We start from the raw sequence: 18,037 nt of genomic DNA on the forward strand, positions 1-18,037 counted from the left end.
AAAGACCAGGGAGAGACATCAACGCGATACCTACCACCAGGGCTCCTGCTTTCAGTCCAGGGTCATATGGAACTCTGAAGCTTTGGGGGAGATTCAAATTCTGTAGGATTTCAAGCTTTTGCTTAAGTTGGGAAATAACTGTAATTGTCAAATGCACACAAGAGTTACATGAGTTCAAGAAATCACCAGTATCATCTCTAACATTTCCTGAGGCCGCAGGTATTGACAACATTCTATATATTTGGTAGGGTGAGGAACAGAAGAAGAGGGGGTAGGTTTCTGTCTTTGAGGAACTAACCATTGAGGGTGGCAGGGTAAGTCAGGCTTCCTGGGAGCAACAGAGCCACGTACACACACTACAACAGGGGACAGAAATATCTGAATATATATGGGATACCCAGACAGTCAGAGGGAGAAGGATGCTTTATGGATAATGGTAAGGAATTACTGTAGTTTTCTTTCCAACGTGTGAAGCTTTAAACTGCCATCTGATTTGGGAAACAGGTATCGGAAGACCATATTAAATGGAATTCGGTTAGGGTTTGGGAAATTCTTTTCAGAAGAGGAAGTTAGGTTGTGTGGAGGCAATATGATAGTCTCAAAATTGTGAAGGCAAAATACATAAATTAAAAATTACTGCCTATTCCCAATAAAGATGTTAAAAAAGAATAAAATTACTGCCTGGGTACCAGACAGACTGGAGGCTGGTACAAATGTTGCTCTTTCTTTCTTACAATAAAAATAAAAGCAAGATTATTATTACCATTATTATTTTTAGAAGAGACCATTATTGGTTTATTGGAAAAGATTCAAAGGCAAAAATGGCAAGTCAAAATATTCAGAAGTTTAAAATACTCGCTGAGTATGTTTGTGAGTGTCCATTATGAGCCATAGTGGTGGATCGAGATATACAAACGTGAATAAGAGATAATTCCTAGCTTCAAGGCTCATACAGTTTAACAGACCAGAAAGATGTGTTAATGAGTTTAATTTAATGCAGTAACAACCAAAACCTATGGGAATACAGATAAAGAGTGATTAACTTTCCTAAAGCAGGGGCTGAGGGACAGGATTTCTTAGGGATAAGACGACAACATTGGAACACAGAGGAGGTGATATATATGTTTTTATAGAAAGTACATATATAAAAAAAATATATGTACATATAGCTATATATGATGTATATGTATACATATACACAAAAAATTTAAAATAACTTCTCAATAATTCATTACTTTAAAAGACTGAGGACTTGAAAATTAGACGCATGTATTGAAAGATGGGGAAGAAAAGATATTTGGAAATAACTAATCTTTTTTGTGTGTGTGCATAGTTGCTCTTAAAAAATACATCTTACATCTGCATAATGCTGTTTTAAGTTTTCAAAGAGTTTAACATCTATTATCATACGTACATCGTTAAAATATATATGTAGTTTTAAAAAATATTAACTTGTAAAGGGGGAACTTTAAATTTGCTGACTCCGTGAAGACAGAATATTAAAAAATGTATCCTTGGCTACCTTGAGGAAGGTGCGACTTGCGTTCCAGAAGGAAGAAGGATCACAGGAACGATGGCATTTGGAGACAAAGGCATTTGGAAAGAGAACCAAGAGAACAGAGCCACCGTACCTTGGGAACTGACGTCATACTTTTCTGCAGAGAGCGATTTAATATCCATGGTGACCTTTTGTAACATGTCAATTACTTGGACTTGCTGGGTGAAGTCGTGCAGCATGGCCGTGCCGCAGCCCCTCAGATAGGCTTCCAGGATCACTGCAAACCTCTGCTGATAGTGTCTGGACTGGGCGATCTCACTTCTCAAGAACCAAAATAAGAAGTGACCAATTCGTTTGTTCTGAGGATGAAACCAAGAAGGTTGCCATTATTATGACTAACGCTCTAGATCTATCAGCCAATTCTCTGTAACTTTTTAAACGTCACGCTCTTATCGAAATGGAAGTACTTACTCTTAAACCACGCTTCAGCAGAAATCTGGCAAGGGCACTGTCATGGTATGGTTCAAATTTCACAGCCTAAAGGAAGAACACATTGGCATTTGTGGGATTGCATTCTCCATTGATTAATCGGGAAACAGGAAAGGGAGAAAAACTGGTGCTCTGCCTTAGTGGGTTTGTATGGATAGGGCGACGAGAATCTGAGCAGTCACTTAAGTTCAATCCTTTCTTTTCAAGGACAGTTTGGGCCAGGGTGAACCACTTGCGGAAGGACCAGGATTGGAAGCCAGAACTCCTGACTCACAATCACGTGCTTTTGATGACTTCAGAGGTGAAGAGGTGAGGGCTTTTGTTCCCATGAAGGCTTACCTGATTTGTTGGAAAGATAGAAGGGAAAGATGGAGATGGCTATAACACATCTATAAAGGTGGAAGGGAAGAAAGGTTGTTGGAAAGAAAATAGACAGTGGGGATATTGTACATGCAGGGAGAGAAATGTTTGTTAGATGTGGAGATCCTAAAAATCCTATAGCTTCTCTTCTCAAGTTGTGTGGTTGGCCTCTCACTGGCAAGTCACTGTGCTGCCTCCCAGGTTCTTACTGCAACTGGTCATTACTCCCTGCCATGACGCAGTGCATACAGGGCTATTGGTCTGAAAATCTCTTGTTTTATCTGGTTCCTCAGGTTCAGCAGTGTGTAGTAGTTTTCACATCACTTGGCTAATAACAGAGATAGTCACATAGGTGGCAGCTCTGTGACTGAGGAAAAAGAACCAATGACAAGTGAAAAATAGGGGCTGGACCGAGAACAGGGCCCAGGTGGGTGGCTGTCCCCAGCTCGCCCCCCACCCCCACCCCCGCCCGCTGCAGCCTAGCCAATTAAAAATAAAAAAGAATTAAATCCTGGTGGGTGCATGGGTATTTGTTACACCGGTCTCTACTTTTCTGCAAGTCTGCAATAGTTCATCATTTTAAAAGCAGTAAGACTCACAAAAATTGATTATTAGACATGCACATGTAAAATTATAGGGTAGATGTCATGTATAAGCATAAAGAGAGGTTTAAAATTAAATATCTCAGAGTATCTCCTTTATAAATAGATACGGTCTATCCTGTTTTCCTAAGAAATAAGAGATATTCCCATTCCACTTTATGTTTTAGGGCCTGGGGGCGTTTGGGTATGATTTCCAATCCTTACTCTGGTTTTTCAGTTTGGAAATGATCAGAACAATCCTAACTGGATAATATTTCAGTTATCCCCATGCTTTCAAAGGTGAGGTGTGCTCTCATTGGTGCCACGGTAGCTGCAGCTAAGCTCTTCATTCTGAGCCTGTGGCTAGTTAGCCACCAGTAGTCACTTCAGAAATGTTAAGTTTCTAACCCAAACGTGAGCCTTTCTGACATTCTTTGTGTTTCACTTCTGTAAAGATGATGAAGATCTCAACCAGGAGACCATTTTAATTAGGAATGAATGAGTCATTTGGCCATATCTGCAGTGTCTCAAATAGTTTTACAAATGACTACTTCTTCAAATTTAGGACCACAGATTCAATGTTAATATTACTTATTGACCTCTTTCATTTAAACATTTCCAAGAAGAACACTATTCATTTTCCAACTCTGCAAAGTTTACTTGTGAAAATGACAGTGGAAAATAATTCATGATCGCCTTGGGACTTGGAACAGATCTCGTGCAAATTTGTTTCATGTTCTTTTTGTCATGGAGAGCTAGAAAACTGAGGAGACTTTGATTTTTCTAAAATTTTCAGTAGCGTTTATGCCAGCCTCTGAACTCATGGAAGATAAAAATATCGGTTCTATTTGATAGATGAAAGCAAAGGCCAAATATAACGTTTCAAGTATCTGCCTAAGGGGAAGGTGAAGATTCAAAGTTGAGAGTATCCAAAATTCGCATCAGAAAACTTCAGAAACTTCCTATAAATACAGATAATGATTAGACAGTTTGGTGTCCACCAGTCAGCCTGGCTAATCCTAACCATCTCAGATCAAACATCACCTACTCAGAACTGTCCCTGGCTTCCTCAGTCTCAATCAAGTGTCCCCAGCACCCCTGACTCTGTAGCTTTTCCCCAAAGTGTCTGTCACAACGTGTTACTCAATATCTGCCTGTATGTGTACTCATTTGGTGTCGGTCTTCATGCACCACAAGCTACACTAGGGCAGAGTCCAGCCCTGTTTTGATCACTGCTCTATATCCAGCAACCAGAACCGAGGAAGCATTCAGTCTGTGCTGTTGAATTCATGAATGAACACTTCTGCTCTCTAAAATTGAATTCCCTTCCAAGTCCTTTCCTTCCTCCTGTCAAGCAGCACAATATGATTTGAGAATGGCTATCGTGAGCAAGAGAACTCTTCCTCCTTTCTTTAACGTCCTAAGGAAACCCTTGATAATTTAGTCGAGGGTTTAGCAAATGATTTAGTCTCTCTGGACCCCAAGGAAAGGCATGTGGAGAGCAGTGGACACACAGTACCAGACCTATCTAAAGAGAGCGGCTTTCAAGGTCCCATGCAGATATGAGATGTTACTCTATGAATTGTGATAAAGACAATCAGAGAGTATGACGTTTTTCCTCTAGGACACACTATCCTGACACTGCTGGGTTGATGCCAGATATTGGGACGCAGTGAAAAGAGCAGGGCCAGGAGTCAGACCTCCTGGGTTTGAATTTAACTTTCAAAGTACGTGACCTTGGGCACATTACTTAGCCTCTCTGTGCCTCAGTTTCCTGATATATAAAATGCAAATATTAACTTGACCTCTATCATCGTTGTTGGGAGAGTTAAATGTGATAATACACGAAAAGCATGTAGGTCACCTGCAGCCTTGGCACAAGGGAGCATTCGATAAGTCAAGTCTATCATTGATACAGTAAATGAGAACAAAGTATTCCCACAGGAACGGTTCTCCTAAAAAGCAGAAATATTAATGTCATCAAAATGCTTGTCAACAAGCCCTCAAAGACAGTAAAAAAGTAAGTGGAACAGTTTACTACTTTTTGAGGTAGTTTCATTAGATCTCCTTTGACTGGTCGTGACTCTCTAGACGAGGGGCATTGGAAGACAGCTGAATGGGGCACCTGTGCATATGCAGATAAACCCCTTGAGATGAGTGCATCCCCCTACCTGGACCAGCTGCAGCAGGTAATGTAGCACGTCATCGTCTTCCAAGCTCTCCAGTTTCTGAACTGCAATGGCTCTTACGTTTTCATCCGAAAAGTTGCAGTCCAGGAGTTGCATTGTTAATCCAACATCCAAAGCACTTTGATCCCAGACCTCCCTTCTGGCTAACAGTTGATACGTTTTGGCCACAATTTCTTGCTGTCCCCATTTCACTGAGCTAAAGAGCTTAGGATACGCTTTGGGATCCTTCAGACTTTCATATCTGAAATGCCAGAGCAACTCTTTGTCTTCGGCTGTGAGAGGGTTAAGGGGATCAGTGGCTATGATCGCCTCTAGTTGCTTCCGAAGCTGATTGGGCATTTCTGCTCGAACCCGGTCCCCTTCCGGGTCAGGGGTGGGCCGATGCTTAGGCAAGGCTATGGGGTGACAGTAATTGTCCAGAAGAATGGAGATGGACATTGAGTTCTCCTTGTCCGGGTTGGTGGCAGACGTGAGCTTGTCAGCATTGATGCTGCCATGGTCTTCCGCCTTCCCGGATAGCTGCCACATGTGGAGCACGTACTCCCCGTGGCGCAGGAGGAACCGGTGGTCTATGAGCAGCAGGTTCACGTAATACAGAAGCTGAGCTTTGCCTCTGGACTCGGGACTGGGAGTCTCCGCAGAGGCCTTACCAGACAGAGCTGGGGCTTTGCCGCAGTAGATCTGGAGGTTCAGCAGAGCCCCTTTGGGTAAGTCTTTGATCTTGATACTGAACTCAAGCCACACATTCCACAGCACCTCCTCCGTGAAGGGTTTGGGGCTGGTTCTCCTTTGGCAAAGGACTTGCTGCCCATACTGGATGTTTGCCTCCACAAAAACCGTGAGGTCCGCGTTCCGGGGCAGGACAGGGATATCAATGCCTCTGATTTTTACCCTGAACTTGCGGTCACAGTCCCACAGGGACACGGTGAACACGCTCTCGTGGTCCTTCCCGTGGATGGTCAGCTGCTCGTGGTAGCCGGTGACTCCCATGCAGTCGTCCACCAGCGGCCACTCTTCCTTCCTCACCTCATCCAGGGCTGGGTCCGGCGGAGTGTCAAGCACCAGGTGAATCTCTTCCCCGTTCTTGAGGCACTGCCTCACCCACTGGAAGTTTCTGATGGGCGTCTCACCCACCAGGTACTCATCCCGGCCACAGACGCGCAGCACAAAGTCCTGTTCGTTCTGGCTTTCAGGGATATCCATCAGGGACTTCTTCTTGGCCATCTTGGTAAAGAAGCTCTGGAGGATGGTGCCCGGGGTGTCATCGGCTGAGACCTTGATGGTCTGGCTGGTGGTGCTGCGATGAATGACAATGAAGATGTAGTTGTTGGTGATCTTCTTCAGCAGGTACTCGGGGAGGGGCTTGGACGTCACCCAGGGGTGCATGGCGTAGAGCTTGGTGTCGCGGCCGGCCACCTCGGCCATGCGCGGGCTCACCAGGCGGCGGCGTGTGAACTCCAGCTCGTCGTCGTGCACGTTGCTGACGTCGGTGACGTCGTAGCCAATGAGGGCCGTGAGCTGGCGCTGGAAGGCCAGCGTCTCCTCCGAGGGCGCGAGCCTCTGCACCACGTGGATCTGCCCGGGGCTCCGGTGCAGCACCTTCCAGTAGCGCAGGCAGTCCAGGGTCTGCACCACCTGGTACTTGTCGTAGATCTCGTACCACTGCCCCTTCTTCTGGTAGAGCAGGAGGAAGTGGTCGGGGCTGAGCCGGTGGTAGAAGTCGGCGGCCACGCTGGTCTCCAGCGCGCGCAGCCACACCTGGGCCTTCATCTGCTCCACGTTGCCGTGGCCAGCCACGTGCAGCAGCGCCGTTTCGGGGGTCTTGGTGTTGCGCTGGCTGGTGGGCAGCACAAACTCAATGGGGATGAGCTCCATGGAGGACAGGCTGGCCGCCGCGCTGCGTGGCTTCATCCTCCGGCGCCTGCGGCGGTTGTCCTCTCTCAGCACCACGTGCTGTTCATGGTTCTCCAGCTCCATGCCCTCTGCGACCTGGGAGCAGAGAAACAGAGGGCTCGGTCACAGGGCAGGTACTTGCCCTTTATGGTTTCCCGCGAGCTGGCAGAAGGAGAAGGTGTAGACGAATGACAAGGACGTGCGCACGAGGATACCGGGGCTTTGGAGTCGGGGCCCAGGAATCCTGGTCCCCAACACTTAGAATCTGGGGGATGAGCCCTTTAAATAATCTCTGAGCCTGTTTCCTGTCTGTCAAATGGGGTTAGCAGTGCCTCAGAGGGGTGAGTAAGGTGACAGTTAAATGAGGTAATATACTTGTTGAGTATGGGCCATGGGTCGATGGGGATTCAATAATCATTCTCTGTGCTTTCATTGCGTTTGAAAATTGAATTTTAAAAGAGCGAGGTAAAGCACTGATCTCGCACTGTGTCTGACCTGCTGTAGTAGTTCTCAGTGGTAATTGTTGTTAAGCATGCTGAATTGCATGGATGAGTCAGATTATCCAGTTAAAGGATCATGTCCTGGTTTATAAGGTGCAATGTGAGGTGCTGAAAACCCCCCTCTGAAAAGAGGCCTTTGACTTATTTCCTCTTCGTTTAGTCTCATTTGTCTCCTAGGGGACCCAGACACCTTACCCAACTGGCCTCTCAGTCCCTTTTCAAACTTTCTGGATCAGGTATCTCCTCCCTAGTCAACTTCCTGTTTTTGTTTTCTTTTCATTTTTTTCTTTCTTGTTAGGAGAGGTAGTCATTTCATTGATAAAACTCAGAAAGATCAGAATTGGTGAAGTTGCGCTCAAGAACATTTGCAGATATTTAAAACTGTGAATCATGAAATGTGTAAGCATCGTGGCTGTCACTGCTCCGTTAGGGCAGTATCTTAGGGGAGTCCCCAGGGCTGTACTTTCCAAATATGAACATTCAGATAATTTTAACTTTGTAACCAGTTCATCCCATCTGCCTCTGGAGAAACCACAGGATGGAAGGAAGGACCTGCTTTTGGGCCCCAATCGATTATTTAACTTCTTTTTGCTCTAATATTTTCATCTCTATAACGAGAATTCACCAATTTATTCTCAACAATTTATCCACTGTACCTTCACAAAGCATTTAAGTATAAATGTGACTTATTGCAGTAAGAAACTCTCCAAATAAGGATTGACATGCTAAACATCTTAAAATTGAGATATGAGTAAGGTATTTTGACTTTACTATTTAGTATCCTTTAACATTTTGTAAGATGTTCTAAATAAGAATCAACTAGTGAAACAAAAATTAATGTTTCAGAAAATATTATTTACTTCTTAAAGGACTAATGTTAGTGACACTCATATATACTTATTTCCTTAAGAAATAGTGGAGCATTTGACACATACCAGAAAGGAGAGTTTGATTAAAGGGTAAGAAAGGCAGGTTTCATTAGATCCAAACTTCTGTACTCGGCTTAAACTTACTTTTAAAGTCAGTAGTCCCTCTCTTAAAATATTATGAAGTTACACTTAGTAAACACATGAAATCAACTGTCCCAAAGGACTGTCTCTTACAGCTTAAGACCTTCACTATTTGCTCTTTTGCTACTTTACATAATAACAAAGAAGAGAACTGTAAGTTATGTGAATATTGGCACTAACTTGAAATAAAATAGGTCCAAATTTAGGCAACATGCAAATACACAGCAATCACTTCTGCCTCCATGACATCAAGTAGACTTACAAGATACGAGGTGCAGAAGAAAACTGGCTGACTCAATACTCACTGCTTTCCTTCATGGTTGAGGCTGTGAAGCTTTCTCCTTTTACGAGAAGATGTTAGAAACACTGTTCAGTACACTAATCGCGAAGAGTGCACTTGTAAGAACGTGAAGGCTGCTGACACAGCCCCCCGTGCCCTCCCTCTTCCTCCCAAACAAAAACAAAAAAGGACCGATGCACCTGCAAAGCTATTGCCGGAACCTTGTGGATATCCACACACAAGGGTTGGACTAGACAATGAAACAGACATTCAGTGGCAGTATCATCAGATGAACGACAACAGTTCCAGATACAAATCTTCTGGCTGAGAAGGAAGTGTCACTATGCCGAGTCAGACCCAACAAAGGGCAAAAAATAGAAGGAAGCAATACCTGATAAAGCAGCGGAGGTGATGATGTTGAAGGATCATTTGTTTAATTTCTGAAAACAAAACAAATTCAAACCTACCCAGTGTGCTTCTAAACTCTTCCGCTTTTCTGGGTCTCCCTTCATATCCAGATGCAGAGGAAGTGTTGCAGTTACCAGGAAGGAAGTTTTAACCAAGTTGATTATACGTGTGATTGCTCATTTAAAAAGTGTCAGAAATGCACTTCCTGTTGAAGCACACACAGCCCAGCACGAACGTGAGCTAAGTTGACTATATATTTTTTACTCTTTGAACTAATTTTGTAAAAAGTGTGAGAGTGGAAATGAATTAAAATGATGTAGAGCTAAATCAAAAATACATTCATGAGACACAAACACACAAAATGTCTTTCTGGCTGGTTCACAGTAGAAGGAAAGGCCTCATAGCCACAATATTAGAGAAACAGCCCGGTGGGAAGATTTTTACTTATATTTTTATTTTTTAAAAACATCTTTATTGGAGTATAATTGCTTTACAATGTTGTGTTAGTCTCTGCTGTATAACAAAGTCAATCAGCTATATGCATACGTATATCCCCATATCCCCTCCCTCTTGCATCTCCTTCCCACCCTCCCTAACCCACGCCTCTAGGTGCTCACAAAGCACCGAGCTGATTCCCCGTGTGATGCAGCTGCTTCCCACTAGCTATCTATTTTACATTTGGTAGTGTACATATGTCCATGACACTCTCTCACTTCATCCCAGCTTACCCTTCCCCATACCGTGACCTCAAGTCCATTCTCTATGTCTGCATCTTTATTCCTGTCCTGCCCCAGGTTCATCAAAACCTTTTTTTTTTTTTTTACATTCCATATATGTGTTAGCGTACGGTATTTCTTTTTCTCTTTCTGACTTACTTCACTCTGTATGACAGACTCTAGGTCCATCCACCTCACCACAAATAACTCAGTTTCGTTTCTTTTTATGGCTGAGTAATATTCCATTGTATATATGTGCCACATATTCTTTATCCATTCGTCTGTCGATGGACACTTAGGTTGCTTCCATGTCCTGGCTATTGTAAATAGTGCTGCAATGAACACTGTGGCACATGACTCTTTTTGAATTATGGTTTTCTCAGGATATATGCCCAGTAGTGGGATTGCTGGGTCTTATTTTTAGTCTTTTAAGGAACCTCCATACTGTTCTCCATAGTGGCTGTATCAATTTACATTCCCACCAACAGTGCAAGAGGGTTCCCTTTTCCCCACACCCTCTCCAGCATTTATTGTTTCTAGATTTTTTAATGATGGCCATTCTGACTGGTGTGAGGTGATACCTCTTTGTAGTTTTGCTTTGCATTTCTCTAATGATTAGTGATGTTGAGCATTCTTTCATGTGTTTGTTGGCAATCTGTATATCTTCTTTGGAGAAATGTCTATTTAGGTCTTCTGCCCAAACTTGTATTGGTTGGTTGGTTTGTTTGTTTGATATTGAGCTGCACGAGCTGCTTGTATATTTTGGAGATGAATCCTTTGTCAGTTGCTTCGTCTGCAACGGTTTTCTCCCATTCTGAGGGTTGTCTTTATGTCTTCTTTATGGTTTCCTTTGCTGTGCAAAAGCTTTACATTTCATTAGGTCCCATTTGTTTGTTTTTATTTCCATTTCTGTAGGAGGTGGGTCAAAAAGGATCCTGCTGTGATATATGTCATAGAGTGTTCTGCCTGTGTTTTCCTCTAAGAGTTTTATAGTGTCTGTTCTTACATTTAGGTCTCTAATCCATTTTGAGTTTATTTTTATGTATAGTGTTAGGGAGTGTTCTAATTTCATTCTTTTACATGTAGCTGTCCAGTTTTCCCAGCACCACTTATTGAAGAGGCTGTCTTTTCTCCATTGTATATTCTTGCCTCCTTTATCAAAGATAAGGTGACCTGACGCACGGCTCGGTGGGGCTCATCATGGTGGTGGAGAACCAGCACCCCAAGTCTTACCTGCACGTGCAATGCTACTGCTCAGACAGCTTCAACGTGGTGTCCACGCGTGGCAGCCTGTGCACCCAGGACAGTGTGCCGGCTTCTCCATCACCCACCGCCTGGTGCACTGCAAGGCGGCCCAGGCCTCCCTCAGTGACTGGACGGCCTCCGAGGGCAGCCACAGCCCCCCATTCACGCCCAAGGTCGCTGGCCTGCATGGGCCCTGGCCGCTGTGACCACCCTGCCTGCCCCCATACACACTTTATGAGGGAAACCCCAACACAGGATGCTTGAACCGGAATCTCAGGATCCCCACCCCGGGAGCGCCAGCGGCATGGCGCAGCTTCTCCTGGGCCTTCCTTCCTGCCCCTCCCTCCTACCCAGGGCCTCACAGCCACCAAGCAGAATACCTCGAAGCGGCCTCTAGCTCGAGGGAGCTGTGTGCCAGCTCCTCTGACCAGCCCACCTTGAGGTCTGGCTCAGACTGCCAGGGCCAAGGTAAGACTGCCCCTTCCCATGGCCTGGGGCCTCCTGCCCGGGTGAGGCAGCCAAGAGCTCCATTCACAAAACCAAATCTGGGGGGTCAGAGGCCAGGACCCTGAGGTGAGCAGGGACCACCCCCGCACCTTGTGGGGTCAGACCAGGACCCCAGGTGAGAACAGGGACAATCCCTTTTTTGGGGGGTCAGAGGCCAGGACCCCAGGTTGAGAGCAAGGACCACCCTCTTGGGAAGGTCAGAGGCCAGAACTCCAGGTGAGAACAGGGACCACCCCCTTTGTGGGGCACGAGGTCAGGAGCCTTTTCTCCCCAGTTTGCCCCTAGGTCCCATCTCCCCCCAAGCCCTCATGAGGCAAGCAGGGGTTCCTGGAGTCCCCGCAGTGTCCCAGGAGGCAGGTGCCTGGTGACCATGGGCTCAAGCAGGGGTGGGGAGGGACACTCTGCTATTCCTGGAGCGCCAGCCAGGATGGAAGCCATGCCCCAGGCTGGGGTTGTGGCAGCGGGTCAGGTGGACCTGAGCCTGGGCCCAGCCCTGTGCTTGGTGAGGGGGTTTGTCCTCAGCATCACCTGACCTCTGCTGGGAGGAACAGAGTCCAGGAGAACTCCTTGGCCAGCCCTGTCCAGGCACATGCAGGGTGTAGCCCCTCCCAGCCCCGCCCCACCTCAGAAGCCCAGCGTCCTCCCTGTGGCTGCTCAGCCCTGAGTTCTGTGTCTGCCCCAGGATGACTGAGGCTGGCTTCCTGGGCCACCTGGCCTCACTGCCCTGCAGCCCCTAGGCAGCAGGTGGCCAAATCTATGGCCTCTGGCTTCCCATGGGGCTTGTGGGGGGGTTGGTTTACACCTGGAGAAGCACCCAAGAGCACTAGACTCCCCTTTGGGCCTCCTTTATATTCCTCCTTCTACTCTGAGCTGTGGATATTTTTAACCCTGTACATACGGCAGCTCTTCTGACACAGAGGCTATTTTATCAATTGTCAGTACCATCCCTGTAGGATGATTCTCCATGGGTGTTTCCAGACTCAGGCTCCAATGGACCAGATAAAAATGTTTTGTTTAGTTAAAAAAAAAAAAAAAAAAAAAAAAAAGGTGACCGAATGTGCATGGGTTTATCTCTTGGCTTTCTATCTTGTTCTGTATTTCTGTTTTTGTGCCAGTACCATACTGTCTTGATTACTGTAGCTTTGTAGTATAGTCTGAAGTCAGGGAGCCTGATTCCTCCAGCTCCGTTTTTCTTTCTCAAGATTGCTTTGGCTATTTGGGGTCTTTTGTGTTTCTATAAAAATTGTGAAATTTTTTGTTCTAGTTCTGTGAAAAATGCCATTGGTAGTTTGATAGGGATTGCATTGAATCTGTAGATTGCTTTAGGTGGTGTAGTCATTTTCATAATGTTGATTCTTCCAATCCAAGAACATGGTATATCTCTCCATCTATTTGTATCATCTTTAATTTCTTTCATAAGTGTCTTACAGTTTTCTGCATACAGATCGTTTGTCTCCTTAGGTAGGTTTATTCCTAGGTATTTTATTCGTTTAGTTGCAGTGGTAAATGGGAGTGTTTCCTTAACTTCTCTTTCAGATTTTTCATCGTTAGTGTTTAGGAATGCAAGAGATTTCTGTGCATTAGTTTTGTATCCTGCTACTTTACCAAATTCATTGATTAGTCCTAGTAGTTTTCTGGTAGCCTCTTTAGGCTTCTCTGTGTATAGTATCATGTCATCTGCAAACAGTGACAGTTTTACTTCTTCTTTTCCGATTTGTATTCCTTTTATTTCCTTTTCTTCTCTGATTGTGGTGACTAAAACTTCCAAAACTATGTTGAATAATAGGTCTGAGAGTGGAGAACCTTGTCTTGTTCCTGATCTTAGAGGAAATGGTTTCAGTTTTTCACCATTGAGAACGATGTTGGCTGTAGGTTTGTCATATATGGCCTTTATTATGTTGAGAAAAGTTCCCTCTATGCCTACTTTCTGGAGGGTTTTTATCATAAATGGGTGTTGAATTTTGTCAAAAGCTTTCTCTGCATCTATTGAGATGATCATATGGTTTTTCTCCTTCAGTTTGTTAATATGGTTTATCACATTGATTGATTTGCGTGTATTGAAGAATCCTTGCATTCCTGGGATAAACCCCACTTGATCATGGTGTATGATCCTTTTAATGTGCTCTTAGATTCTGTTTGCTACTGTTTTGTTGAGGATTTTTGCATCTATGTTCATCAGTGATATTGGCCTGTAGTTCTCTTTCTTTGTGACATCTTTGTCTGGTTTTGGTATCAGGGTGATGGTGGCCTCTTAGAATAAGTTTGGGAGTGTTCCTCCTTCTGCTGTATTTTGGAAGAGTTTGAGAAGGATAGGTGTTAGCTCTTCTCTAAATGTTTGATAGAATTCACCTGTGAAGCCATCTAGTCCTTGGCTTTTGTTTGTTGGAAGATTTTTAATCACAGTCTTGACGTCAGTGCTTGTGATTGGTCTGTTCCTATTTTCTCTTTCTTCCTGGTTCAGTCTCAGAAGGTTGTGCTTTTCTAAGAATTTGTCCATTTCTTCCAGGTTGTCCATTTTATTGACATATAGTTGCTTGTAGTAATCTCTCATGATGCCTTGTATTTCTGCAGTGTCCGTTGTTACTTCTCCTTTTTCATTTCTAATTCTGGTGATTTGAGTCTTCTCCCTTTTTTCCTTGATGAGTCAAGAAAATCAATTTTGTTTATCTTCTCAGAGAACCAGCTTTTATTTTTATTGATCTTTGCTCTTGTTTCCTTCATTTTGTTTTCATTTATTTCTGATCTCATCTTTATGATTTCTTTCCTTCTGCTAACATTGGGGTCTTTTTTTTTTGTTCTTTCTCTAATTGCTTTAGGGGTAAGGTTAGGTTGTTTGAGAGTTTTCTTGTTTCTTGAGGTAGGATTGTATTGCTATAAACTTCCCTCTTAGAACTGTGTTTGCTGCATCCCATAGGTTTTGGGTCATTGTGTTTTCTTTGTCATTTGTTTCTAGGTATTTTTTTATTTCCTCTTTGATTTCTTCAGCGATCTCTTGGTTATTAAGTAGTGTATTGTTTAGCCTCCATGTGTTTGTATTTTTTACAGTTTTTTTTTCCTGTAATTGATATCTAGTCTCATAGAGTTGTAGTTGGAAAAGATACTTGATATGACTTTAGTTTTCTTAAATTTACTGAGGCTTGATTTGTGACCCAAGATATGATCTACTCTGGAGAATGTTCCTTGAGCACTTGAGAAGAAAGTGTATTCTGTTGTTTTTGGGTGGAATGTCCTATAAATATCAGTTAAGTCCATCTTGTTTAATTTGTCATTTAAAGCTTGTGTTTCCTTATTTATTTTCATTTTGTGTGATCTGTCCATTGGCGAAAGTGGGGTGTTAAAGTCCCTTACTATTATTGTGTTACTGTCGATTTGCCCTTTTATGGCTGTTAGCATTTGCCTTATATATTGAGGTGCTCGTATGTTGGGTGCATATATATTTACCATTGTTATATCTTCTTCTTGGATTGATCCCTTGATCATTATGTAGTGTCCTTCTTTGTCTCTTGTAACAATCTTTGTTTTAAAGTCTATTTTGTCTGATATGAGAATTGCTACTCCAGCTTTCTTTTGATTTCCATTTTCATGGACTATCTTTTTCCATCCCCTCACTTTCAGTCTGTATGTGTCCCTACGTCTGAAGTGGGTCTCTTGTAGACAGAATATATATGGGTCTTGGTTTGTATCCATTGAGCCAGTCTATGTCTTTTGGTTGGAGCATTTAATCCATTTACATTTAAGGTAGTTATTGATATATCGTTCCTATTACCATTCTCTTTATTGTTTGAGGTTTGTTTTTGTAGGTCTTTTCCTTCTCTTGTTTCCTGCCTAGAGAAGTTCCTTTAGCATTTGTTGTAAAACTGGTTTGGTGGTGCTGAATTCTCTTCACTTTTGCTTCTCTGTAAAGATTTTAATTTCTCCGTTGAATCTGAATGAGATCCTTGCTGGGTACAGTGACCTTGGTTGTAGGTTTTTTCCTTTCATCAGTTTAAATATGTCATGCCACTCCCTTCTGGCTTGCAGAGTTTTTGCTGAAAGATCAGCTGTTATCCTTATGGGGAGGGTGTGGGAATATTTTTAAAGAGCCAAATTAAACCCATTAGTCCTGCAAAGCCCATCAATTAATTTTCCCTCATGGGAGTGCACGTGACTCCTTATTCTTCCCTGTAACAGAGGGGTAAGGGAAGAGAAACCTAGTGATCCGGGGGATTGAGTTATGAAGCTGAACGTTTTCAAATACAAAGTCTGGAAGTTCACTTCCTTAGGCTGGTGAGACAGTTCTCTATTTTTTCAAAGCATTTGGTCTCCAAAATATCACTGGCTCAGACTGAAAGTACAGTGTGCATGTGTTTGTGTGTCTGCCAGGGGTGGAGACTTACTGAGAGCAATGATTGACTGCAGACAAAATAGAAGGAGGTTTCTTGGTGTCCCGGGGATTGGGGGCTGAGCACTGCCCCACTGTCAGCCAGAGGGTCACTGGGAGATGGGATCCTGATTCCCAGGCGAGTAGAGAATCCATAGAAAAGCCATCCTCCATCACTTTTACAGCAACTCTGTATCTCCCAGGTGACCTCTCTTCCTTCTGGATCCTGAACCAGTATCCCCTCTCCTTCATCCCAGGATTTCCTATACTAGAGTTCATCCTCCAACCTAGGCTCTTATGAACTCCAGCTGAGGCCCAGGACAACAGGGAGAATGGCCTTGGCCTCACTGGTTTCTTGGAGATGGATAATTAAGAGTTCCTCTCAGTTATTCTGACATCAAGATAAATGATTGTCTCATCTGATCTATTTCCTTTCACAGTAGTCCTCTTGGATTTTAGCCTTCTACAAACAGTGCTGTAATAGTTGACATCAGCACGCAAACTATTTAACTCAAAGGCTGCCTCCCTCCCAAATATTTAGAGCGATCTTACCAGTTTCCCAAAGTATATAGGAATACACGCTCAGGAAACTGGCGGCTTTAGAAGCCTTGAAGTTGGCATTCTTGGTTGATTCAAGGAAGGGACTAGGGAGCCACACCTTAGAAGTTTGCCAAGCTGTACTTCACCCAGAATGGGAGGGATAGGTGGGCTGGGTGGGAGTTTGGGGCTGGTAGGGCTGACCACAGGACCATGAGCTTGTCCAGCTCTGTTCCACAGATCATTCAACAGATTCCTTCCCTGCCCTGGCTCTGTCACACCCAGGAGGCCAAGTCCCAACCAGACACCACATACACACACACACTAATTATTTCAGAAATGCTAGACTCCAGCTCTTGGGTCTCCTTGCCTCTGTAGGAACTAGTTAGCTAAGTCCAATTATGCAAAGATTGTCCGTTCTATGACTAAGCTTGCAGATACTTCATGCTTTTTTGGTGGTTTGAGATTAAGTACCCTGCTCTTCCCCAAATCCTAATATAGCCACTAAAATTTGACTATATGTAGTAAATGTTTCAGGGGAGAAATAATGGCCAGATTCTCATTCCTGTATGTGGATGTTTCCTCCATGCAGAAGAATTCTTTACTAGTTGGGGCCTCTTGTATCCCCAGATTTTTCAGGTTAGAAAACCCCTCAGCCTTATCACTATCTTGTTTTATTACTGTGTTTTTCTCTTTTCTTCTTTTTTTCTCTTCTGGGAATCTCCATACATCCAGCACCATGTTTTCCATGTAGTAGACATACACAACATTTTGACTGGAAATAATGCAATCAAATAGCCTGACCATCTTTATCACATCCAACCATCATGGGAACAATGAGATCAAACAGATTAGAAAATAAGAACAGAGTAAGAGGTGACAACAGTCTAGAAACAGATGAAGAATGAATTATTTGCTATGAGGAAGTCTGCTTTGTGACAGCCTTCAGAGAAAGTATTTGTGGTCTAGTTAGAGAGACAAGATATGCAGATGAAAACAATAATGTACAATGTGATAGTATGTATAGGCCGAGTGGTTTTGAAAGTGTATTATGTAACGGTCCTTACATAATACAATAGTTTACTGGAGGAGGTCACTTGGGGTGGGATTTCAAGCATTTTAAATATGCAAGGGGAGGTCCAGGATTTAAGGCAAGAGGAATCAGCGGGGAAAGTCTTCAAGCCAAAAAGTATTTGAGGGACAGTGAACTGATCAGTTCCCTGAACTGGAGGGTTTTTGAAAGACAGCATTGGGAGATATGGGAAAGACATAGGAAGGCAGGCCTGTGTTCTCAAACTTATTTCATGTCTTGGCACATGTAAATAGTAACAACATTTGTGTGGTACACTGGGTGCAGTGGATTAAATGTTTGTGTCCCCCCAACTCCCAATTTGTATGCTGAAATCCTAACCCCGCAATGTGGTGCTATTAGGAGGGGGGGGCCTTTGGGAGGTGATTAGGTCA

At 43.7% G+C, this 18,037-nt stretch overlaps 1 protein-coding gene and 1 long non-coding RNA gene across 6 annotated transcripts in view; one reads left to right on the forward strand and one right to left on the reverse strand.

Annotated features, from left to right (window-relative positions):
- The window catches only part of PIK3CG (phosphatidylinositol-4,5-bisphosphate 3-kinase catalytic subunit gamma), a 36,449-nt gene extending 27,038 nt beyond the window's left edge, over positions 1-9,411 (reverse strand). For 2 of the 4 annotated variants that reach the window (XM_079931248.1, XM_079931245.1), the window contains exons 1-5: positions 9,268-9,411; positions 5,100-7,106; positions 1,970-2,035; positions 1,632-1,857; positions 35-138 (exon numbers count right to left, since the gene is read on the reverse strand). In XM_079931248.1, the coding sequence (XP_079787374.1) occupies positions 35-138; positions 1,632-1,857; positions 1,970-2,035; positions 5,100-7,106; positions 9,268-9,312 (2,448 nt within the window). In that variant the 5' untranslated portion in view covers positions 9,313-9,411. Of the gene's footprint in view, positions 1-34; positions 139-1,631; positions 1,858-1,969; positions 2,036-5,099; positions 7,107-8,825; positions 8,882-9,191 lie in introns of those variants that run through there. The other 2 variants (XM_079931246.1, XM_079931247.1) reach the window with 2 other exon arrangements.
- The window catches only part of LOC307191291, a 220,558-nt gene that overhangs the window by 23,402 nt on the left and 179,119 nt on the right, over positions 1-18,037 (forward strand). For both annotated transcript variants that reach the window (XR_013829681.1, XR_013829682.1), the window contains exon 2: positions 2,195-2,296. This is a non-coding gene — a long non-coding RNA (uncharacterized lncRNA). The remainder of the gene's footprint in view (positions 1-2,194; positions 2,297-18,037) is intronic.

The sequence above is a fragment of the Stenella coeruleoalba genome, assembly GCF_951394435.1.
Source record: "Stenella coeruleoalba genome assembly, chromosome: 9".
Classification (NCBI taxonomy): domain Eukaryota; kingdom Metazoa; phylum Chordata; class Mammalia; order Artiodactyla; family Delphinidae; genus Stenella; species Stenella coeruleoalba.